Source organism: Colobus angolensis, unplaced genomic scaffold, assembly GCF_000951035.1.
Source record: "Colobus angolensis palliatus isolate OR3802 unplaced genomic scaffold, Cang.pa_1.0 Scaffold97, whole genome shotgun sequence".
In the NCBI taxonomy this organism is placed as follows: domain Eukaryota; kingdom Metazoa; phylum Chordata; class Mammalia; order Primates; family Cercopithecidae; genus Colobus; species Colobus angolensis.
In genome coordinates this window covers 6,340,711-6,365,911 of record NW_012123709.1, presented here as the reverse complement: position 1 = coordinate 6,365,911, position 25,201 = coordinate 6,340,711, and the positions used below count along the sequence as shown (strand labels likewise).

The 25,201-nt window shown below is 42.5% G+C and overlaps 1 protein-coding gene across 1 annotated transcript; it reads right to left on the bottom strand.

Moving 5' to 3' along the window:
• Positions 1-1,919: 1,919 nt before the first annotated feature.
• Positions 1,920-4,437, bottom strand: GJD2 (gap junction protein, delta 2, 36kDa). The gene is made up of 2 exons (XM_011932677.1): positions 4,280-4,437; positions 1,920-3,251 (listed from the first exon to the last, which is right to left on the bottom strand). The coding sequence occupies exons 1-2, from the start codon at positions 4,348-4,350 to the stop codon at positions 2,357-2,359; spliced, it is 966 nt and encodes a 321-aa protein (XP_011788067.1). The 5' UTR covers positions 4,351-4,437; the 3' UTR covers positions 1,920-2,356.
• Between the last annotated feature and the right edge of the window lie 20,764 nt (positions 4,438-25,201).

The following is a 25,201-nucleotide window of genomic DNA, read 5'->3' as shown; positions in this document are numbered from 1 at the left end:
ACGATGTTCAAGCCAAGTGCTCATTGGAATTAGAAGGTGAGTAGCACTAAAGAATTGAGAAAGATTGCTTCTCGGCCTTTTGACTAAGATCAAGTGAAGAATTGAGAAAGAACACTAGCCTGCTGAAATAATGGGACCACATGTAGGCAGAAAATACCAAAAATGAGAGTAAAGTGTTGTGGCTAAAAAGTAATGTCTTACGACGTGTAAATAAAGGATCCATCTCCTTTGAAGAACCCACTGAGAAATGTGCTGTGTAATAGAGTAGCAACTAACCATACATGGCTATTTAAGTTAATCAAACAAAATTAGGAATTCTGTTCTTGATTTGCACTAGCCATGTTTTAAGAGCTCAGTAGTCACATGTGTCTAGTTGTTGCCACATTGGGCCTCATGAAAAGGAATCCCCATCATTACAGAAAGTTGTACTCGCAGCACTGGTCTAGAGAGATCTGCTTGACTATCGGGTTAGCATTGTGTTAAGCATCAGACTCAGACCCTGAAGAGATCATGGAGAGAACAGCATGCCTGCCAAGTGTAATGATTAATCCATGGCAGGAAAAAAATATGTGGTGGAAAGAAAAACAAATTCCACTCTTAGAATGGGCTAATATGATGTAGTATTGATATTTGTGTTATAAGAAATAGACAAGCAGGGAAAGTTCTGAGCTGAAATGGAAAGGAGTTATTAACAATACTATTTGAATATCTCACCACTCCCTTACGAACATTCATAAAACATTGATTTGGAAGAAACTATTCATGAAAAGTCTCTCTTCATCTGTTAGTGGCTGATTGAATTTTATTGGTCATTCCTCAAATATTCAACCATCACTTACTTCCTACCCCCAATGTTCTGCTGTTATAACATTTTTGATCATGCATTTAAATAAATATACTCCCAATCAAAAAGTGCAGACTCTTCCTATTTTACAAAAAAAGGCAAGAATTTTATTTTAAACAAATCCTTAGTTGTGTGTTACACCATGTCCATATCTAAATCAAAATTGATAATGATAATTCAAAGGGAACAAAGGGCTTCATAAAAGCACATTACCCAGATATTTCTCTTGGCCAATATTTTAACTAAATATACAGTGGATATGAAAGGTACAGTATGGCACTTAAATAAGAGCAAAAAGAAGGAAACATATTCACAGTCCAAAGCAATAGGTTTTTGAACCTTTGGTATATGTCTCAAATAAGTCACCGTAAACACATGTTAGCCAATAGTGTTTAGTTCCAGGTCTTTTAAGCCAGTAATTTTGTGTGTGTGTTTCAAAAAATAACTGAAAAAATAATAAATCAGGATTGACTTGGGATGATTAAGGTCTCTGGTGTAAGCACACAGGTAAATTTAAATCATGGCAAAACGACAGTGCAGCTGTGTTGCACAACGAAACTATGTAAGAAAATGAGTGAGATACACCAGTTACAAATGCTATGGCTCAGGTAGACATCCTTGATATTAGCCAAAAAAAATCTTTTTAATCTTAATCAAAGCCCACAAGCTGAAAGGCGGAAATAACCTGAAGCTCGTAACCGTGTGCCTAACAGTGCAACAACAATCTCACAAAAGTGTTGTAGTTGCATATTGCAGTTCCCTCCCTCCCACCCATCCCCCGTCCCCCATCCCCCATCCCCCATCCCTAATAAACAGCACCAGTGCAGTTTGAGTTAGAAAATTGGAAAGATTGAGACATTCCTAAGGTTTTCATCATGACTAAGGGCCAGTGAGATGGAGCTCTAATGAAAACCTCTGCCATGGCCATTCTCCAGTAAGCACCCCATGTAATTCCCTCTAAGTTTGCAAATAAACAATATTAGGTCTAATATAAGGCCAGATTCTGAAAAAAACAGCTGGCATGCTATTCTGGATTGAGGGAAAGGGGCATGCTGGTGGGGGAGATACATGAAGGGTGCCTCAAGGATGTTTGTCCCATGGCTCAGGATAAAGGGACGTGTTGAGATAGGTCACAAATTTTATATCAATGAAGTACTCAACTCACATCATTCACCAGAATAAAGAGCTCAGCAGGGCTAAGTCCTACTTGGTAGCTGTGCAAGTTCAGTGTTATCAGGATTAGGCTGGGCCATTAACAGAAAGGGCCCAAAGAAGTCTACTTCATCCATTTCATCACTCGACCCAGTTGTCTCTGTGGAACCAATTAGGTGATACGTGAAAATGGTTCCACTTTTCTTCCTCTCCCATTGATGCAAAATCTTCTTTTATCCAGTCTTATCCTACATCTTAATGGTGCGAGTCACATAAATGAGGGTGGATACAGCCACCTCTGAGCAGTCATCTGCCTTGGGGCTCCTTGCCATCCCCCAAGCCTTCGTGAAACCTTCCCTCTCACACATAGGCAGAGTCACTGGACTGAGTCCTGCCAAAATTGGGAACACTGACCCTGGGCAGGTCCTTGTTACGAATCTCATAGATTGACTTTCTCTTGGCCTGAGCCCCTCGCACAGCCAGCTTGATCTTGCGCCATCCCAGGTGGTTGAGTTCAGCCAGGTTGAGCACAACACAGATGCCACTTACAGCAAACATGAACACTAGGAAGACAGTCTTCTCAGTTGGCCGGGACACATAACATTCTACCTCCTTGATGCAGGGGTAGCGGTTACACTCATACAGCCCTGGGACACTAAATCCATAGAGAAAATATTGGCCTACCAGGAATCCAATTTCCAGGGCATTTCGGAACACCACTTGGATAATGTAGAAGCGGGAGATGCCTTCCTGCCTTCTGAGCTTGGATTTTGATGCAGTGCGTAGCCCTGATGGGTGTGGAGTCAGCTCCTTAACCTCTAAACAATCTGGCTCTGTCTCCTTACTGGTGTTCTCTGTGTTCTGCAGCACCCCATTGACAATAGCATTTTGCAACTTCTTATCTTCTCGTTTGCCCCCACCACTGCCCCCACCCCCAGTTCCTCCAGGACCTCCTATGGACTCAGGGGGGTCTCTGTCCAGGGCTAGGAAGACAGTAGAGTAGCGGCGTTCTCGCTGCTTGGCGGACTGATGCACAGAGTAGGTAATGAAGCAAAGACTGGGGGTACACACCATTATGATCTGGAAGACCCAGTAACGTATGTGGGAGATGGGGAAGGCGCGGTCATAGCAGGCCTGGTTACAGCCGGGCTGCAGGGTGTTGCACACAAACATGGTCTGCTCATCATCGTACACCGTCTCCCCCACAATGGCCACAATGAGGATCCGGAAGATCACCACCACAGTCAACAGGATCCTGAGCAGAGGAAGAGGGAGGGAGAGAGGTTCTCACGGGCTGCGTCACTGACAGGAAACCCCTGCTCCTCCCTTCCCTTTGCTGATGTTTACCAGTCGTTTGACTGGGGAGCTGTCCATCCCGGGTTGGTACTGAACCGGGAATCTGGGAAAGCTTTTTGTCTCCTCCTTTTCTGCTGAGTGCTGGTAAGCTGGGAACATTTCATATTATAGAGATCCCAGGTACACACAACATCTCCATACACTGGACATAGTCTACTTGCAACGGATAGATTTCACCTCTCTATATAGAATGTATAGGAACACAAAACACACCTTCACTCTGGATATGGCAAATGCACACAGAATACCTTTACAAACGGTGCATGCTTCAAGGTCTACACACAGGGTGTGTGTATATAACTACTCTATGGGTATATTTAGTTTATTCTCAACATGAATATTAAATTTAATGCTTTCTAGAAGCAGATATCTATGAATACATATTTATATATATTGAACTCATATATATATGTAGAGAGACATATATATACAGACACAAAAATGGCAATTGGGTGTGTAGGCTCTGTAAGTTTACACGGCCAAATAAGTTTAGTTTACTAATTACTGGTTGAGAAAAGAGGCATCTGCTCTGAAGAGCAAATCCATCTCCCCATTTGCCCTTCTCTGTCCAAATGCAATCCTGCCTTCTTTGTAGATGCTATTTAGGGAACCGGATGGAGATTGGCTCTGACTCTGGAGAGTGGAGTGACCAAGACTGAGCCAGCGGCTTCTTTTCTGATGTGGGAAGAGTGAAGCCCCAGTGGTGCTTGATGGGGAAGGGATGGGCAGTTGGTCAGGAGTAGCTAGAGGAGGGGGGCATCGCGGGGCGTCGGGTAATCCCAGGAACCACCAGAGCCTTCACTTAGGACGATGGGGAGGAGGCAGAGGACGGGCTGGGGGTTGGAGCGGGGGATTCAGTCCGGGTGTGAGAAGGGACTCCCAGGGCCGCCCGACGGGGCCCGCTGACTGCCGGCTCGTTGCTCTTACCTCCCGATCATAGTGGAGTGCTGCTGCACCGCAGCTTCCAGCAGCCTCTCCAAGATGGTCCATTCCCCCATCGCTGTGCATCCGGAGGCAGCAGACAAAGACTGGGCAGCACCGGGCACGTTCCCGCTCCTGGCCCCTCCCCGGGCCGCACCTCCAGAATGGGAGTGAATTGCCTCCCAATTAAAGAAGCAATTTTTTAAAAAAAGATCCTCGAATCCCCTTTTCCTTTTATTGTACTTAGAAGAAATGGGGAAAGAAATCCAAGCGCGTCCGGACCGATGGGGCAGTTGGCGCGGGCCAGAGAGAGGACACGAACCTCGGGCGCCGTCCGGGGTTCGGGTCTGGGTCCCGCGGACGCCGGGACGAGGGGCGGGGTGGCAGCCTGCAGGTCTTCGAGCGCTCGCCAGCCCAGGAGAGGTCTCGGCGCCGCTCTCCGCTGCAGGTTGGGGGCCGGGGGAGGGTCCGGGCACCGGCTCTGTTCCTCCTACTTCGGCGGGCACCTGGCGCTCCTGCGCGGCAGCCTGCGAGGCCGGGGCGGAGCGCGCGGAGCCGAATGCTGGGCTCGGGGATCCGCGGCCGCCGCCTCTAATCCGCCCTTAAGTAGTCTCCGCCTGCGTCACGCCAGGTCGGTGGAGGGGAACAGAGCGCGCCGTGCGGCTGTCGCCGCGCGTCGGAGCCCGAGGGGCCGGGGACGCGCGCGGGGGTGGAGAGGGGCAAGAGTCCTGGGGGCCCGGCGGGGAGCGGGGCGATTTCGAAAAAGGAGGACTGCAGCGCCCCTCGGGGCTTCTCGGGGAGCCCAGGTAACCTCACCTGACCGCCAGACCCAAGCAGGTGAAGGAGGAGCCGAGAGCGGACGCGTGGGTGAGTGGGGAGGGGAGTGAGTGGGTATCTGCTCTCCTCTCGGTGCATCCCTCACCTTTTCGCTTTTGGCCTTCGGGAGACAACTGAAATTCCTTCCCTAGATGGAGATGCTGGCTGAGGGAGGGCGAGTGGGGGCGACCACTTTTAAATCTCCCTTACGGGACGGAGGGGCTGAGAGTGCTTCTGGAGAGTGCCTGCGGTTCGGTGCCTCTGTGGATACGACACTGAAGTGGGAAAGGCTTGATGGGAATCCATTTAGGCTGAAGGGTAAATGCAGGTGTGGAGCTGTCTCTCGGTATGGGGATCAGGGTACAAGAGCGCATCTAACAGGTGCCTCGCAATGAGCGAGTGGGGTGGCTGTGGTGGAAAGTCTCGCTTCCCCTTGCACTAACCCAGCTGATCTGCTCTTTTTAAATTATTGTTATTATTTTACTAGTGGGAAGGGCAGGGGGATACTCGTCAGGTGAACTGTGATTTAATCTGAATTGAAGACCCAGTATTCTGCTAGCAGAAACAGAGCCACTCACAGCCTCGCCCTGCCCCCACTTTCCTTACTGGGTTTGGCTTTCTCCCCTCAACCAGCAGATCCCGGTTTTTAAAATTCACATTGTGTTGTCAGTTCCGTCTAGAGCAACTACTTAATTGGTCACTGAAAAATGGAAAATCACACTAAGCTGCTAATTAGCCCAGAGGTCCGTATTAGGAGACACTGTAGTTGGGAGTGTTTGATGTAAATGTACAAAAGTACGATGGGAAAGTAGTTGTCATCCTTTTGAAAAGACAACCGTGAAATGGTTGCTAACTTGTCCTAGGCATATAAAGGGACTTGTCCTAGGCATATAAAGAGACCTACCCTTAATTATCCACAGGGATCATAGCACATATGTATATTATATAAGCCACACCATGGTGAGCCTTCACGTCTGGAACAACGGAGGTGGTTGGGTAGCTGGTGGCCCAGGGACTGGGAAGAAAGGTGCAGGGCATGTCCCTGAGTCCACTCACAGCGTACTTCTTCATAAAATGATGTTTAAACACATGGCGTAAGCTTCGCTGCCAGAAAGATCACTGAAATCCTCTGCTGGGGTTGACACGTTTACCCCAAGAAAGCAGCCTTTCACTGCAAAGGAGTAAACGTGTCCACTAACAATGGAGAGAGGGATGAAGCATAAACATTAGGACTAGGGCAGGCATTTCTTAGCTTCCTTCTGAACACGGAGGAGGTTCAAGGGTGAGGACAAGTGGATATCCTATTGTCCAGTTAGCTTCCAGATGCAATGTGATCCCCTAGCCCAAGCTTGGTGTGTTTTCCCAGGTCTCCCTTCTACTCCCCTTGGCCCTAGGTCCCTGTATTCCCTCCTTGTCTGGCAGACTCTTTTATAGTAAATGATCTTAGACAAGGAGTGAATGAGTAAGTCCAAAGGGAAATCTGTTTAACATCTTTAAATGTCCTAAAATAGGCTGCACAACTGAAAATTGTCATTTTACGTGTTGGCTTTCCCAAACCGTTAAAGATTATGATCCTAAGAACATAGACTGCAGAAAATGCAATTTTCAAGCACCACGCTGTGACTGAATTGTTGATCATTTGTGTATTATTTTGAAATATACTTTAATATGCCATATGGATTCCACATATAAACATGTGTAAACATAGGTGTATAAATGCACAAAGACGCATATATATAGAACCTGTATTTTAAAACTCATCTATTGGACTGTGTAGGCTACTTTTAAATAAAAATCTTAGGATCACCACCACACTTCAGAAATAACCATTTTTATTTTCAATAACCACTCATAAATTTCACACTTACTACGTTGTACTTCCTCCTTCAAGTCCAGTCAACTCCATTTTCAATTAATACTTTGTTCTGATAAAACAAATGTGCATTAAATGTGAAATGGTTCTCTGTGGATCCGGGCATCTCTCAGTTTCCTCAGGGCATTATCTCATCTTGATAGGTTCTGATTATCTCGATTTCCCTCTGATTGAAGATGCCCATTTAAGGGAACTGGAAAGTTCTTTCCATTACCTCTTATTTAAAAGCCATTCTGTTTATTAAAGTAATAGTTTTGGATGAAAAACACTGAAATTCATAGAATGCTCATAGAATAAACTTTGCTGCAAAACAGACTGTCTGGGGATCTTCACTAAAAATACAGATGCTGCAATCCTGTACCAACTCTGCTAAGTTGAAATCTGTGGAAACAAGATTGAGGTAGCTGTATTATTAATGGGTTCTCATCCATGGCTCCAAAAACAGAAAAAACCTGATAACTTTTAGTTCCATGACTATCAGGGCAGGAATGAATCCCAGGGATGAGGAAATCTATCATCCACTTGTTTCATAGATGTTAAAACTGACCCAAAGCTTAGATTGCTTCCCTAAAATCATATGGGTAGCAAAGGAAAAGCTATGAAGAATGTGGTATTCAGAATCCTAGAGAAGATCAAAATTATTTAAAAGTATGAAAAAAATGTGATATTTGAAGAAAAGGGGAATTAAAGTGGGAACATGCTCACCTCCAAAGATTCAGAGGAAAAAAATACCTAGGTTGTTGACCTTGCAAATCTGTGTCTTACCAAACAGTATTTTCCATTAACAGAGCAGGGAAATATTCTCCACATCTAGTGGGAAAAACTGCAAAGGCATGGAGCAAAGGGCGTGGTTGAATGTTATAATACGGGAGAGAATGTAGAGTTACTAACAATGATTCCATTTACTATATGGGGTGTCTGGATTTGCTCTTATCCTTACATGTGCTCAAAATTTCATTCTCTTAACCACAGACTCACAGGTGAACCTTTAAGCTTTGCAGCTTCATATGTTTGGTAAATGAAACCTCATAGGAGCTTTGTGTATGTTGTAAGAATGAACATTAATCTACCGACCTCTATTCTACTGGACCGTACATTCCTAGAGATCAGAGAGCATGCTCATATATCATGGTTCTTTTCATAGTGTCTTTAAACTCAAGCATTTGTTGAAAGAGAAGGTCAGCTATTCTGGCTCTCTATTCCCCTCAGCCTGGCAGAGCTGCACTTTTCCTGAGGAGAAGTGTGTCCTGGGTCTCCTCCACAATCACAAGTAATATTCAAGTCATAGAGAAGAAAGGGGCTCCCTTTGCAAAGTGAAAGTTCCTACACACTTAAGATAGCCTGGACCCCTCAGTACAAAGCCTTCTTACTAACCACCAGCCCCCTGCCCTCACTTCCATTCTTCTCTCATTACTGCAGTCCAGGCACCTGCTGAACTAACCGGGGGAGTGCTGCTGAGCAGGTAAGGCTTGGGCTGCAGCATCAGAGAGGCAACTCCGGCGAGCTGAGCTCAGTCCTGGATACTTCTGCCCTGGGAAGCACCAGCATCTGTAGCCTCCTGAAATTTGTGTGGCTTGGGAGGGACTGCATTTGATTTGGAATTGATCTCTGTATTGAACTCTCCTACATTTCATTCACAAACAGCTAGGATTGACTGAGCTTTATCTCCCCCAGTGGCCCATATACATCTGTTTCCTAATGAAACCATCAAATTGTCTTCTTAAGGGGCAACCCCAACCTGTCTTGGGAGACTCAAAAGAACATAAGTGGCGGATAGAATCTATTTTTCTTTGTTGCAGAATGGTTTTTCTCTTTTTTTCTTTTGTGTGTCCTTCCCTGTGTATAAGCCTCAGTTCAAATGTTTAGGGAAACACCTGTTTTTGCTGTTCAGACAAAATTTATGAAGTAATGTGTCCAAAGAGTGTAAAGCTGTCCAACTTACCAATCTTAAGTAGCCCTAAATATAGTGGCTTGCTTTGTGATCTAAGATTCTCCAGGATCTGCTGTCTTCAAAATTATTTTGCCATCTCATGGACCCAAATGCTGAATCATGTCTTATAACCAAGAGATTATGTATCCGAATAGGGAAATCTAAAATCCTCTGCCTGCTAGTTTGTTGAATAAAAGAGTACATATCCTTTTTAAACAATTACATATACAAATCCTCCCATTCACCGACTACCTTGTATATAGAGAATATACCTATGTGTAATAATATCTCAGGGATTAATGTAATATGGTATTGTGGCCAAAGCAGATGTGTGAAATTACAGCAAATAAATTAACACTGCATTAAGAATCAAATCATCCCTGCTGACACATAATCTTTCACTTTTATATCAAGTCGTGATTCCCATTCACATCAGAAGCTTCCCAGGGGGGCTCATTAAACCCACACAAAGAGATTTCTTTGAAGTCAGTGCTATTCCCATGAATAGCATTCAGCTACAGTGCAGAAGAGCCTGCCTGCCTGGTGTCTAGGCACCCTTCCCTTCACTCTCATTGTTGCTGTCCAGCCAGAGGCCCAGCAAGGAAGGATATAGCAGGGCTTCCTGCTGAGAGCCTTTCTAGTCTGTATGAAAGAGATCAGGAAATTGCAGGGGAAATGCACATCGGTAGCACCTGCCCTTGACAGAATTGTTAAGCTGGGAGAATATATTTCTTTTCCCACATGTGCCTTTCCTGCTCTTCTTCCACATCAGAGTGTACTGCTACAAGAGCTAAAAGTTGGATCCATCCTGGTGCCAAGGTTATTATGAGGAATTGGTATTCATCCCAAAGGAAGCTTCTCTAAGATCTGAAGCTTACATTCAAGGTTCCTTCTTGCGCTCCTGATTGTATGTGGACTCCCCTGGTTGTCTGATATCTTGACTTCCTGAAATTCAGCTAATTTCTGTTTTTCCTGGGACTCTGGGGGCTCAGGCATTACTTAGCACAGAAGTTTTTGTATTTTTCTAGTTCTTGTCAACTACTTGCCTTCTGATCAACTCTTAGGGACCAACATTCAAATCTAGTGTGGAGAGCCTCTCGTTTCTACAGCTGAGGTGAGGCTGGAAAGGAGCTACCACCCACTCATCACTCACCTCATGCTCAGCCAAGGGTTTGTCACCAGCATGGCCTCCAACTTGCCCATGTGATCTGGTACAGTCATTTCTGACCTTCAGATTCTCACACTGACTGTCCTTCTTTGGTATACACTCATCATTCCACCTTGACTGTAGACTGCCTTGGTCGAATCTCTCCTGGAACTCACCTTGAATTCATATCCTATTGACCTTAGAGCCTCCCACCATTGTGCTTCACCCAGTCCCTGCATGTCACTCCACCACCATAAAGGAAAATAATCCGATAAACAAGCACACACCAGAGTGTTAATAACTGATAACCACTTAATGTATTATCCTTCTCAGAAGAATTATCCTCATTTAAGTTGCAAAGCCTTCATCCAAAGAAATGAAATTTCCTAGGTCGTTTTCCAAACGCTATGCATAAGGAGAGAATAGCTATTTGGGGGCAAGGGTGTAGTGTTGTGAGCCCTCCCAAATGACACCACACACGCACTTGCTTCTTTTATTGATCAACAAAGTGCTCCTACTTGTGGAAATACAGAAATGACAGAAATGCAATGATTCTTAAACTTTACTACACCATAGAATCACATGGGGAGCTTTGAAAAATCCCAGGGCCTAAGCTGTACCCCAGACCAATTAACTCAGCATTTCTGGAAGTGAGATCTATGCTTTAATATATATTGTTAAAACTCTCCAGGTGATTTCAATATCCAGTCACGTTTGAGCACTAATGCAATAATACATGCTACCCACTACTCAGGCATAACAGCCTTGCACGGCTTTTTCCCCATGCTGGGAATGGTGCTTCTGGACACAAAGTGAGAATTTCATTCTGAAAATGTGTTCATGTGGCTCTGTATGTACTTAATATAATCCATACAGGCTAAGTAGTTAGTTGCTAAACTGCAAACACCCATCTCATTTCATCTCAGTCTACTCCTGGCCATCTGGTCCTCTGTATTCCCATTACAGGGCCATGTGTGTATTAATGAAATGATTGCATCCGATTACATCTTTTATTCAGAGCACAAGAAGAACGGTCCATGGATTTTGTGCTCCAGCATCACTGTTTCTGTCATGATGTCAATAATTACATTTTTCTATTTTATGCAGAAGTGGGATGGTCTTCCATGATGAAGGTAAGAGTATAAATCAAATGTGTTATTGCTTACAATACAATTTCAGTACTGCTGTCTGGGGTCCTGTAGAATAGATATTTCAATCCAAAAGCATAGAATGTCCTGAGCCAGATACTTGTTAGTGGCCTCCATTTTAAAATGTCTGTTGTATAGTTCATCATAATGACCAAGTTGTGACAACTGATATACAGGAGAAATCCACTAAGAGCTGAGCTAGTCACTTTTCTCTCTAATTTCGCTAAACATTGTCTCTACAACAGGTCAGATGATCAGAAAGCTACATGTCTAGACTGGTATTAATCTCTCATTGCTTGGTGGTATAGCGAATGGTGTGGGGGAAGGGGACTCACTTCTTAACCCGAATACTTTCCATAGCCTTTTGTGTTATTGTTGCAATGAAGGCAATTCCCTTCCTAAGGAAAATTACAGTGCCAGCTGTTCAAATAAAAACAAATTTTCCTTCTTGTGACACTTGAATGAACAAATATGAATAAAAAATGGATGAATGATTTGATAGCATGGTATTCTCTATCAACTAGTCACATTCTCTCTTATGCCTCTACTTTTCTGGAATACATATTTTAAAAACGGATAGATGTGCATGGATATCTACTGTGTGTACACATGCATCGCTACAACCAAATTCTTCTAGCCCATTAATATTTAATCTTTTCACATATAGATTCTTAGCCCTCTCATTCATTCATTTGTTGAATGAAAATTTATTCTTTGCTTGCTAGGTGCCAGGGAGATGTAGCAGTAAACAAAGCAACATGGTCCCTGACCTCATAGAGTTTGAAATCTAGCAAGAGAGGCATAGACGATTTAATCAAACATTAATTAACCAAGTAATCTAAAATACTAAAGTGTAATTTTAAAACTGTGGTAAGTAACTACTGTAGATAGCTCTGAGATGTGCAGCCCTGAGTGTGGAATGGGGCAGGGGAGGGGTTGACCTACTTTCTGGGAAAGGGTTAGGGACTGAAAGGGAATCTTCAGCTGAGATCTAAAGGAAAAGGAAGCCAGATGAAAGAGGTGGAAGAAGAGCTTTCTGAGCAGGAGGAACAGCAGTAAACAGGCCCTGTGGTAGGAAAGAGTCGCACATTCAGAGAACTGCAAGGTCTCTCTGGCTGGTTCACAGCAAAGAAGAAAGAAGTTTGAGACAAGGCTGAAGAGACAGGCAGGGCCATATAGGCTAGGATAGAGATGTTGGCATTTTCCCTAAGAGTGATGTGCAGCATTTGAAGGCGTGTAAGAAGGAAGTGTCATGATATTTGTTTCTTTAAGTTCAATCTATTTGCATTACAGTTAGAATACATTGGAGGAGGTTGGCAAGAGTGCATGCAAGAAAACGAGTGACAATACTAACACTGCTGATTGGTCATACTCAAGTTCAAGCACGCCTCAGAGATAGTGTGTGTCCAGAGCACTGCAATAAAGTAAATAGTGCAATAAAGTGAGTCACATAAATTTTTGATTTTCCGGTGCATATAAACATTATGTTTAGGCTTGGCACAGCGGCTCACTCCTGTAATCCTCGTGTTTTAGGGGGCCAAGACGGGAGAATTGCTTGAGCACAGGAATTTGAGACCAGTCTGGGCAACACTGGGAGACCCTGTCTCTACAAAAAATTTAAAAATTACCTGGGCATGGTGGCACATGTCTATATTCCCAGCTACTCAGGAGGCTGAGGCAGGACCATCACCTGAGACCCAGCGTTTGAGGCTGCATTGTGCCATGATCATATCACTGCACTCCATCCTGGACAAGAGTGACACCCTGTCTCAAAAACAACAAAACAAACAAACAACAACGTTATGTTTACACTATACTGTAGTCTATTAAGTGTGCGGTAACATTATGTCTGAAAACCAATAGATATTTCTTAATTCAAAATTCTTTATTGCTAAAAATGCTAATGATCATCCAAGCCTTCTGCCAGGCATAACTTTTCTGCCGGTAGAGGATCTTGCCTCGATGTTGATGGCTACTTATCGATCAAGGTGGTGGTTGCCAAAGGCTGGGATGGCGGTGGTAATTTTTTAAAATAAGACAAAAGGTCAGGCACGGTGGCTCACGCCTGTAATCCCAGCACTTTGGCAGGTTGAGGTGGGAGGATCACCTGAGGTCAGGAGTTCGAAACCAGCCTGGCCAACATGGCGAAATCCTGTCTCTACTAAAAATACAAAAATTAGCTGGGCATGGAGGAACACGCCTGTAATCCCATCTGTTCGGGAGGCTGAGGCAGGAGAATCACTTGAATCCGGGAGGCGGAGGTTGCAGTGAGTCGAAATCATGCCACTGCACTCCAGCCTGGGTGACAGAGTGAGACTCCATCTCAAAAACAAAAAACAAAAGCGATGTGTGCTGCATCTATTAACTTTTCTTTTCACAAAAGATTTATCTATGACATGCAATATTAATAACATTCTACCCACAGTAAAAACTTCTTTCAAAATTGAAGTCAACCCTCTCAAACCCTACCACTACTTTATCAAATAAGCTTATGTCGTAGTCTAAATTCTTTGTTGTCATTTCAACAGTGTTCACGGCATCTTCACTAGGAGTAGATTCCATCTCAAGAAACTGCTTTCTTTGTTCATTCATAAGAAGCAACTCCACATCTTTTCAAATTGTATCAGGTAATTGCTTCAATTCAGTTGCATCTTTAGGCTCCACTTCTAATTCTAGTTCTCTTCTATTTCTACCACATCTGCAGTTAATTTCTCCACTGAAGTCTTGAACTCCTTGAAGTCATTTATGAGGGTTGAGGTCAACTTTTCCTAAACTTCTGTTCACGTTAAACTTTTGACCACCTCCCATGAATCACGAATGTTCTTAATGGTATCTAGAATGATTGATCTGTTGCAGAAAGGTTTTCAATTTACTTTGCCCAGATCCATCAGAGAAATCACTGTCTAAGACAGCTACTGTCTTATGAAATGTATTTCTTATATAGTATGACTTGAAAGTCAAAATTATTCTTTGATTCACGGGGTACAGAATGGATGTTGTGTTAGCAGACATAAAACATTAGTCTCCTTGTGCATCTCTATCAGAGGTCTTGGGTGACTATGTACGTGTCAATGAGCAGTAATATTTTGAGAGGAATTAATTTTATTTGTTTTTTGTTGTTGTTGGTAGATCTACTAATCTCAAGAGTGGGCTTGAAATTTTCAGTAAACCATGCTATAAACTGATGTTCGGTCATCCAGGCTTTGTTGTTCCATTTACAGAGCATAGGCAGAGTAAATTTATCATAATTCGTAATGGGCCTAGGATTGTTGAAATGATAAATAAACATTGGTTTCAACTTACCAGCTACATTAAACCTTAACAAGATAGGCTGTCCTTTGAAGCTTTGATGCTAGGCACTGACTTCTCTCTAGCTATAAAAGTCCTACATGGCATCTTTTTCCAATAGAAGGCTGTTTTGTCTACATTTAAAATCTGTTGTTTAAGGTAGCTCCCTTCATCAATGATCTTCACTAGATCTTCTGGATAATGTGCTGCAGCTTCTACATCAACACTTGCTGCTTCACCTTGCACTTTTATGTTATGGAAATAGTTTCTTTTCTTAAATGTAATGAACCACAACCTCTGCTGGCTTCTAACTTTTCTTCTGCAACTTTCTCACCTCTCTTAGCCTTCATACAATTGAAAAGAGTTAGGGCCTTGCTCTAGATTAGGTTTTGGCTGAAAAGAATGTTGTGGCTTGATCTTCTATCCAGACTACTTAAAGTTGCTTCATGTCAGCAATAAGGCTGTTTTACTGTCTTATCATTGGTATGTCCCCTGGAATAGCACTTATAATTTCCTTCAAGAACTTTATTTTTTGGACAGAGTCTCACTCTGTTGCCCAGGCTGGGGTGCAGTGGTGCGATCTCGGCTCACTGCAACCTCTGCCTCCTGGGTTCAAGCGATTCTCCTGCCTCAGCCTCTTGAGTAGCTGGGACTACAGGCGCTTGCCACCACACCCAGCTAATTTTTTGTATTTTTATTAGAAATGGGGTTTCACCATTTTAGCCAGGATGGTCTCGATTTCCTGACCTCGCGATCCGCCTACCTTGGCCTCCCGAAGTGCTAAGATTACAGACATGAGCTACCACGCCTGGCCCCAAGAACTTTTCCTTTGCATTCACAACCTGGCTGTTTGGAGCAAGAGGCCTTACTTTTGGCCTGTCTCAGCTTTCGACATGCCTTCCTCACTAAGCTTAATTATTTCTAGCTTTTGATTTAAAGTGAGAGATATATGACTCATCCTTTCACTTGAACACTTAAAGGCCACTGTAGGATTATTAACTGACCAAATTTCAATATTCTTGTATCTCAGGGAATAGAAGGCCCAAAGAGAAGGAGAGAGATGAGGGAATGGTTGGTTAGTGGAGCAGTCAGAACACACCCATTTATAGATTACGTTTACATATGGGCATGTGTGGGCATAGTTCATGGTGCCCCAAGCAATTGTAATAGTAACATCGAAGATGATTGATCATGGATCACCATAACTTATGCTAATAATGAAAACACTTGAAATAAGTATGCAAATTTCCAAAATGTAACATAGAGACACGAAGTGAGCACACGCTGTAGGAAATATGACACCACTAGACTTGCTTGATGCAGGGTTGCCACAAACCTTCAATTTGTATTAAGCACAGCATCTGCAAAGTGCAATAAAATAAGGTATGCATGTAGCAACCATATACACTTAGCTTCCTTCCCTTGAGGACTAGAAACACCTCTAGGATTTAGCCTTGTCTGCTGCCAGGTAAATAAGAGAGATGACTCCTCAGAGCCATCGTCAACCATTGTAATTATGTAGGAAATAAATAAGCCCTAATTATAATGGTCAACATAAATACCTTCATGATTAGTTGAATCTTAAGCGGTAATTACTAGTTGCAATGCCTTTTTCAAACATGTTTTTCTCTGGGTGCAGTAAACACATTGTAGAAGGCAGTCCCCTGGTATCTAGCAATTTTAACGAGGCAGTAAGAGTGGGCTCCCCAGTTAGGGAGGCCAGGGCTTCTGCGCACCTTCTCTTTTTCCTTAGAAACCCAGGTTCTGCCTGAGTTCTACAGTTCAGTCAAGGCCAGGGCCAAGTCTAGGTAGAAGGTGGGGTTTGTTGGAGGATAAAGATCATGTTAAGACATTAATGTCTGGGAATTTTGGTCATTCCTTTTGAATAAAATTACTTATAGATGACACAATCATCAAACAGGACTAAGGAGATTTGTTTATTTATAAACAAATCCTGAACAGAACAAAATAAAAACTGTCTCCTTAAGAATATATAGATTTCTCCAAACTTGGTGCAATAACTCAAACAATTTCTGAGACTCTTCTTCTGAAACTGTCTTCAGAGTCTCTTGTTACTATGTAAGAAAATCCTTATTACTTGAAAAATCACACCTAATTTTTTTTTTACTGTAAATTGTATATGCCAGGTCCATTATCCAATTACTTTTTATTATTGGATTCTGAAAATACATATTTTAATGAGTCTGATTTAAAGGAAGGAGACAAAATGATTTACACCTGTATCATGTAGAGTTTCTCGCCAACTCTGAGCTGGGATTCAGGTTCTCCAACTTACACGTTGGGAGGTTTTCTTGTGTTGACCACTAAATAGCCAGTGAGTTTTGGTTGTTTACAAAATCAAATTCCCCTTCAAATAACGAGTTTGTCTTCACTGAGGATATTTATAAACGTGTTTACCAGCTCCAGAACAAACAGCGGATGAGTTCCTAAAATGTTCTATGCAGAGGCAACATGCTGTAATATGTACATGACCTTCCAAATGCTACTCAAGAGGGGCTGCTTTGAAGTATGTGGTTATGCACACCAAGCTTTATGTGTGTTGATGAGATGGGGCAGGAGTCCACGCAGGCTTTTGTGACGAATGGACAGATCATACTGGATAGGTTTACCTTTCGTTCAAAGCGTGTTTCCTAAGAATGGTATTGCAACAACAATATCACCACCTTATGTTTGCTTCATATCTTAGTATCTTCGCATTTCCAGAGCACCTTTTTTCCCCTGGAAAAACTTATTTAATTATTGATGTGTTATTTTTATAAGAATATCTTATTTTATTTAGAAGATCTTGGAACTATGTTCTAAAGTATTATACATAATTTATATTGATCATTTAGTACAGTCTTTAAAACTTCAAGAAACATGTATGAGAAAAATAAATTACCTAAAGTGAAAAGTTTAGATGCCTATGTGCTAAATGTAACAGATATTGAACAGGTTTAATCTCTGCCAAGAAGTCAGGCTTTGTTTGTTTGTCTCTCTCTTTCATATAATTTTATACATCTTGCCAACTACTGGAGAAATAAATACTCAAGCTACTGCTAGTTAAATGTATAAACTGCAAGAACTACTGCAGTCTCTCTGAGGGTCATTCAATGCCTATTAATCCAGAGCACTTTTTAAAGCACTAATATCGTGTCTAATCTCCCTAACAGTCCTTGAATATGAAACATAGGTCATCATCAAACTGGACATTGGCGCCCAGTTACCTACCTGCAGCCCAGAACTCTGCCGAGCTCCACGTGATTGCCCCACACATGCCTAGAAACCAAAATGTTGATAACAGGACTCATTATTTCCTTCCACAATTCTCTCCTATTCTGTTGTCCCCCAGATCCATTCTCTGCCATTCTCAGCCCTGATCTGTGTCCTGGGAGGCTGACTTTTACAGACTGCAACTTTGAGTTTGCGTTTGAGTTTGGCCAAGTGGAAGCCCTGGCAGAAGATTGAGAGGTGGAAGAGGCGCGAATTCAGGCATTTACTCCTCCCTGTTTCGTGACGTTCTGGCCCCATCTCTTTGTGACTACAGTTTCAGTTTCTTCCATGGGCCCCAGGTCTCACAGCATTCAGGTAATTGTATTTCTTTCCCTTGTCCCTGTGAACCTTTGGGTAGTAAAATCTTCCTACTGTTGCTAGACCTTGGGTATCTCAGTATTCTTTGTTGGTTCCTTAAACCTGCCCACACATCTATAGAAAGTTCCTTGATTGAAAAGTTTCTTCAAAAATCACAGCTGAGTGAGTCATGTGTTCCCTGCTGGAACTCTAACTGATATACACCCATCCTTACTTAGTTTATTTTTATGCCAGCCTGATTGCACAAAATATAACTAATTGCTCAACCTAGAAATCTGGAGGTCCACTCCTACTTCCTCACCCATATATGAAGTCTTTATGACCTGTTTATCCCCTAAATATCTCTAAAAGCATTCTCATTGCTCTCTTCTCTTTATAACTTACTTGGCCCAAGCCTTTCAAAATAGCCTCCCTATTTATCTTGTAAACATCCTTCATACTGCTAATGAAATGGTCTTTCTCTAATGAAATCTGGTCAACTTATATGCATTTCATCAGTGGTTCCTACAGCCTTCTGGAAAGGTCAGACTCGTTAGCAAGCCAATAAAGAAAGCTGCTGAATAAAGAGAGCATAGTTCTAGCCTGATCACCTGTCCTCTTCCCACATACTGCCTACATTCCAGCCACAGGGATCTTTGTGCAGTTCCCCAAAACACATGCTATTCCCTCTGCAGGGAATGCCCCTTCCTCACCTTTCCCACGGGCTGGCTCCAGCTCATTGACCTTAAGCCTCCTTTCCCTCTGTAGCCTCAGAGGGCAGCTGTGGCATGAATGAGGGCAACTGCGGACAAAATGGTGCTGCAGATAGGTTCTCCCTGCTCTCACAAGTTCCAGACCAGTTTTTGTCAGGGGAAGTTGGTCAGAAATCTTAGCAGGAACTAAGCACCTCTGTGGCACTCTCAAATCCATCTGCCTTTCTTCATCTCTATCACTGCCCTCATTCAGGTCACTTATCCTTTCCTTCCTGAATAATTCATTTGCCTCCCCACAGGCCTCCCTGCTCCCAGTCTCACTCCTGTGCAACCCTTTGTGCTGCAGAGTGATCGTCCTGCATTGAAAGTCCAGTCCTTCCTCTCTTATTTATGGTTCACCATTGATGTAAAACTTTCCATGCCTTCAGCAGTTTGGCCTTACATAAACTGGTTTCTTGTTTATCTCTTCAGTTTCATCTTTCACCGCTCCTCTTTGAGCACCTAAGTTTCAGTCATACTGAACTAGCCACAGTTTTGCAAATTCACACCGGTAGTATGCCTCAGGGCACCACATGTGCTATGCCTTCTGCCTAGGAAACCTATTCTTCAGCCTTCTCCTAACCCCTACTTCTTCCTCCAGACTCAGTCCAGCTAGCTATCTAGGGAGACTCCCCTGCTCCTACCCCACCACATCCCTGCATATTTGTGTCAGATGCTCCTTCCAACATGTCATTTTCTATGCCATATAATAAATGTCCTCACCAATAGACTATAAGCTTATCCAGAGCAGGAATTGCTTTTGTTTTGTTCTGGTCTGCTTTGGTTTTCCTTTTATCTCCTTCAGTACCTAGCATAGGCCCTGCATGTAATAGGCACTCAAATATTTGCTAAGTGAAGCTTTATGAATAGAGCAGCCATAGATTGCCAGTCCAGGAGTGAGAGATTTCATGTCCAGGTTTTTCCATGACCAGCAGAATCCATTCATTAACCCTCCCCTCAGGCATGGCCTTTGGCAGGAATCCTTTCTGACCCTTCCTCTTCTTGTTTAGGCTTGGTGCCCCTTGAAGGGCACATGTTATTGTTTTGAATTTTTTATTTGTATAGACTTAGGGGCACAAGTGCAGTTGTGTTGCATAGATATATTGCACAGTGAAGTGTGGGTTTTTAGTGTAACCAGCACCTGAACAGTATACAATGTACCCAATAGGTAGAATTTCAGCATTCACCTTCACCCCCTACTACTCTCCCAGTTTTTGCAGTCTGCAATGTCTGCTCTTCTACTCTGTATGTCCATGGGAGAGTACTTGTTTTTGAAGAGATAATTTAAAGGGATTGTGAAAGATTTGGGCCTAAAGTCTGCTCTGCCGCTTGTTTCCAGCTGTACAACTGAAGTTAAATTACTTAACTTTTCTGAGCATCAACATCCTCCACTAAAAGGCCAGTAGTATCACTGGGTTTCTGGGAGCATAGCGTGACATATTTCCTGGCACATTGTAGGTGATCAATAAATGTTGGTCTCGGTTCCTCCTTTGCGCTCCCTTCGCACCCTGGACATATCCCATCAGCTCCCTGGTCTGCCTGCCTCCTTGAACTTGAAGTCTAAAAGTGTGTGGTCTAGCTGTCTTTCCACAGGACCCATGGGAAATGCTCAATGACTGTGGACTGAATAAAATTTCCCATTTTACTGGTCATCAACGTGAGGCTTAGAGAGATTAAATGACCCACTCAAATCATGCAGCAAGAAAATGGTTAAGCCAAGAACCACGACACCAATCTACTGCTTCAGCCAATACTTGTTTCATATAGTATTAAACCATGAGATGAATGTATAGTGTAAACCTATATCCATGCAATAGGATCTGTGCACATGTACACAGGTGTGGCCCCACAAGAGATATCAAGGCCGGGCGCGGTGGCTCAAGCCTGTAATCCCAGCACTTTGGGAGGCCGAGACGGGCGGATCACGAGGTCGGTAGATCGAGACCATCCTGGCTAACACAGTGAAACCCCGTCTCTACTAAAAAATACAAAAAACTAGCCGGGCGCGGTAGCGGGCGCCTGTAGTCCCAGCTACTCGGGAAGCTGAGGCAGGAGAATGGCGCAAACCAGGGAGGCGGAGCTTGCAGTGAGCTGAGATCCGGCCACTGCACTCTGGTCTGGGGGACGGAGCGAGACTCCGCCTCAAAAAAAAAAAAAAAAAAAAGATATCAAGTACTAGACAGTCTCACTTGCCCACATGGAAGAAGTGGATTCAGTGTTTATCAGTATCAGCACTATCCTGCCCCACCACATACCTCACCTTTCTGCTTCTACCATCTTCCTAAAATAACTACGGTACAATATAATTTTGTTGAACAGATAGAGTTTATATTACGGTAGCTATATAAACAGTGTCCACAACTTAGTAGTGTTATATTCCATAATTCTTTCCTTTTCTGTGCAAAATTCTGTTCTCCCTGGTATAAAAATTTCTGTTTGTGTGTATGCTTGGTTTTCTAAGGACTTATCACTACGTCAAACCCCAAATATTCCTCTGTTGCCTCAATCACCTCTCGAAATATTTGAATACATCATGTTCTACCAGTTACATGTTCATGGAGAAATATCTTTTGCAACATTCTGACTTCTTCAAATTGGCCTGATTGAGTTCTGTGTAATTTATTTTTTCTTGATATTCTCTCTTGTTTTGGTGAAACACTTCCTCTAGTAGCTTTTTGAGAAAGAGTCCACGGGAGGAACATTTTAAAGACCTCTCACATCTGCAAGTGAATTCAGTCTACTGTTACATAATCATTTCCTTCAGAATTTTAAAGGCATTCTTCCACTGTCTTCTAACTTCCAGTGTTACATCTGAAAACAAAGTCATTCTGATTTTTGAAATAGTGTATGCAACTTTTTCTTTTAAAGCTTTTGAGATCTTTTCTTCGACCCTAGTATTCTAAAATCTCACCACAGTATGCTTTTTCTTGGTGTGAATCTTTGCTTAATCTACTGTGCTAGATACGAAGGAGGTCCTTTAATTAAACAACAACAACAGCAACAACAAAACTCATGCCCGTCAGTTCCAGGAAAAGTTGTTGAATTATTTGTTGCTGATTTACTTCTAACCAACACCTCCATTTACTCCGTTCTTTCCTTTTAGAAGGTATCACTTGAATCTTGGTCCTCCTGGTCTCATCCTCTAATTTTTATCTTCTTTTAATCCTCCATCTCTTTGCTCTGCTTTCTGAGAGATTTCCTCAGCTTTTTCTTGTGTTTTGTTTGTTGCATTTTTAAAATATCTATGGTCACATTTTTAATTTGAGAGTACTTTTGCATTGTCTTTTCTCGCTCTCAGGAAAATAATTATAATATTTGACGTTCTCATCTCCTTTTATAGTCTGTCTTTCCTCTAAACTTTTTTAAATATTTATTCTGATCTCTGTATTTCACCTTAGAGGCTCTTCTCTTCAGATATCTGCTGACTTTTGGTTGTCAACTCATGTTTAGGAATGAATAAAACACTAAGAAACTGATAGGAAATCTGAGAGCACAAGATGGACCTACCAACTATGGGCAATACAGGGCTATGGTTCTTGACAGCAGGCAAGACACTGGTGATTGTCACAACTCTGGGAGATTGTACTGGCATGTGGTGGGTAGAGGCCAGGCCTGCTGCTGAATATTTTGCAATGCACAGGACAGCCCCCATAACAAAGAGTGATGCTGCCCAAAAGGTCACAAGATTTTGTTGAGAAACCCAAGTGTAGAATATCACAATGGGCCATTGAGTTAAGTCACCCCTGATATTAATATTTTTTATCTTTCTCCTGGGCTGGTTAGATTTTGCAGGCAAGAACCTTCCAGTCTCCTGCCTGAAGGCTATAACCTTGACTCCCACCATTCTAGAAGCCCAGAGGGTGAAATGGGCTGATGGTTTCAATAGTCCGTACATAAAAGTCACTTAATCACTCTGTTACAATATTGTCTCCTCACCGTCTACTCTGGCCAGTGTTCTCCCAGTCCAGAAGCCCTCTCCAGAGGCTAAACATCTAGTCTTCTGATGTGGTGGAGGAAAGGTAATTACTTGTCTACATGGAATGGTGAAGGGGATATAGAACTTGAATTTCTTCCTCAACAGACTTTCAAACAATCCTCCTGTTTTTAGTTACATCCTTACCTCCTCTTCAGCCCCAGTTCCAGAACCTTTAGGACTAGCAGATTTCTGTTGTATAAAACAGACTGTACCTCAGCTTTTTCTACGACTGCCTGCTTAGTCATATCACTCATCTATCTGCCTTCCAGCTTTCTATTCTCTTTGCTCTTATAGATTTACGGCTTCTTAAAAAATGTATTTGCTACCATAGTAGTGAGGTTTCTGAAGGGAATGAGAGCAAATGCATGTGCTGTCTTCTCCATCTGTTATATGGAGGTCCCACAATTTTATTTTTCATGTTGAGCATTTACTGGTGTTTTCCAAAAAGGAAATCCTAAGTACAGTAGGCCCATCATCAAATGAAAACAATGCATCTATACTGAACACCTGCCACATACAGGGCAAAATGTCTGCATTCTGTTGAATCTCTCGTGGCCAGTTTGGAGGTGCATGTTACCAGATGGATTTTGATGTCAGGAGTGATTTGGTTGCTTTTTTCTCTTAAAGAAATCTACTGATTACAAATATCAGAGGTTAATTGGGAGCTCCTATCAGCTGCAGGATCCAGTGTAATAGGAGCAGAGAAAAAAATGTTTTAACCAAAACCCAAGAGAAAATAAGAATCCAAACACAATCTGCTAAAAATAAAATAGCAGTGTGGACTAATTGACTCATTGAAGTTCTGTGTGAAGAGAATTCAGATTTCTCCAGCTGACCAGCTCCCTGAGCAGCTGGAAAAATGACTTTAGCTCAATGTCACTGGCTGTGAGCTCTCCTTAGAAATTTGATTTTCTCTATGGTCTTTTGAAAGCTGGTGATTCTGGAGGAGACCTGGATTACACTCTGGATTTCCATCCCATGAACAGATGCTGCTTGCAATGCCAGCTGAAGCATCTGTAAAAAAAAAAAAAAAAAAAAAAATCTGCTTTGAAAGCAAAGAGGGGATGTAGCCATACATCCCAGGTACAGTGGGTGCCAGCTAAGTATTCTTTCACACTCCAGCTTCGGGTCTTACATGAAGGCAGATACTACATTCCAGCACTGGGAAGGAGGGAAAAGCAGGATTAAAGGCACATTTGCATTGAAGTAGTGTAAATAAATGCAACCCAGAGCAGCTGAAACCTGAACCCAGAATGACGTGGCTCCTCCATTTGAACATCTAAGGGGACTACTTTTATGGTGCCATGGCAACAGCATCACCTTCCATGGTTCTCTTGAAGAAAATCTTGCAGAAACATGATCAGAATACATGAGGATTTGGCTCTGATTCGATGAACCAGTGATCAAAGCATTCATTTCTTATCACGTTTTGTTGTACAGCTTTTAAGAAATTATCCAAATAATATTCAGCATAGAAAAATTAGAATATGCACATAAATAAGGAAAATTACCAGTAGTCTCTCTACTCAGATATAAGTACTGCCTTGCAGTTATTTTCCTATGCCTATATACCCAACTATATGCAAGAGGGAGGGTAAAATAAAGATTTTTTTTTTTGAGACAAAGTAGGAAAGGGTTTTCTACTCATAGAACTTCACTGAAATAATTACACAGAGCTGTCAGTCAAGAAAAAAATTAAAGCCAGAGTGGGATGTGAGAAAAAAATTATGAGGAAAGAAAGGCAACCCTCTTTCAAAAAGAATCTATTGTTAAGTATCTAATGTGAGTGAAGTGAGAATAAATACAAGACTATCATAACAGAAGGAACAGAGAAGTTAACTTTAGATTGTGTTGAGTTAAACATATATTAAGTGCTTAAGAGCAAGCACTAGAAGAATAGAAATAGAATGTATAACTTCCATGCTAGTCGAGAATGAAAATGGGGGATGAGAAGAATAAAGAAAACAATTCAGTGGAAATGAGAACATTAGTCTTCTTAAACTGCCATAACAACATACCATAATGAATGGCTTATGCAACAGACATATATTTCTCACAATTCTGGAGGCCCCAAAGTGAAGGTCAAGGCGCCAGCCAATTCAATCATTGCTGAGGGCACTCTTCCCAGCTTGCAAACACCACCTTCTTGCTGTGTTCTCACATGGTTGGGAGAGAGAGCAAGGTCTCTGGTGTCACTTATTAGAAGGATGCTAATCCCATCGTGACAGTCCCACCCTCATGACCTCATCTGACCCTAATTACTTCCCAAAGGTCACATTTCCAAATATCGTCACACTGGGGGTTAGGGCTTCAGCATATGAGTTGGGATGCTCATTGAGCATTGAGCATCAACGAGTTAGGAAGACATTAACATTCAGTTCATAAAGGTCAGTAAGAGATAATAGGAAACATAACAAAAAGCATAGTC

Excerpts from the sequence above, each read along its gene's own strand:
- GJD2 (XM_011932677.1), bottom strand. The coding sequence starts at position 4,350 with ATGGGGGAATGGACCATCTTGGAGAGGCTGCTGGAAGCTGCGGTGCAG. Across the intron at positions 3,252-4,279 it reads CACTCCACTATGATCGGGAG|GATCCTGTTGACTGTGGTGG; the intron begins GTAAGAGCAACG and ends TCCTCTGCTCAG.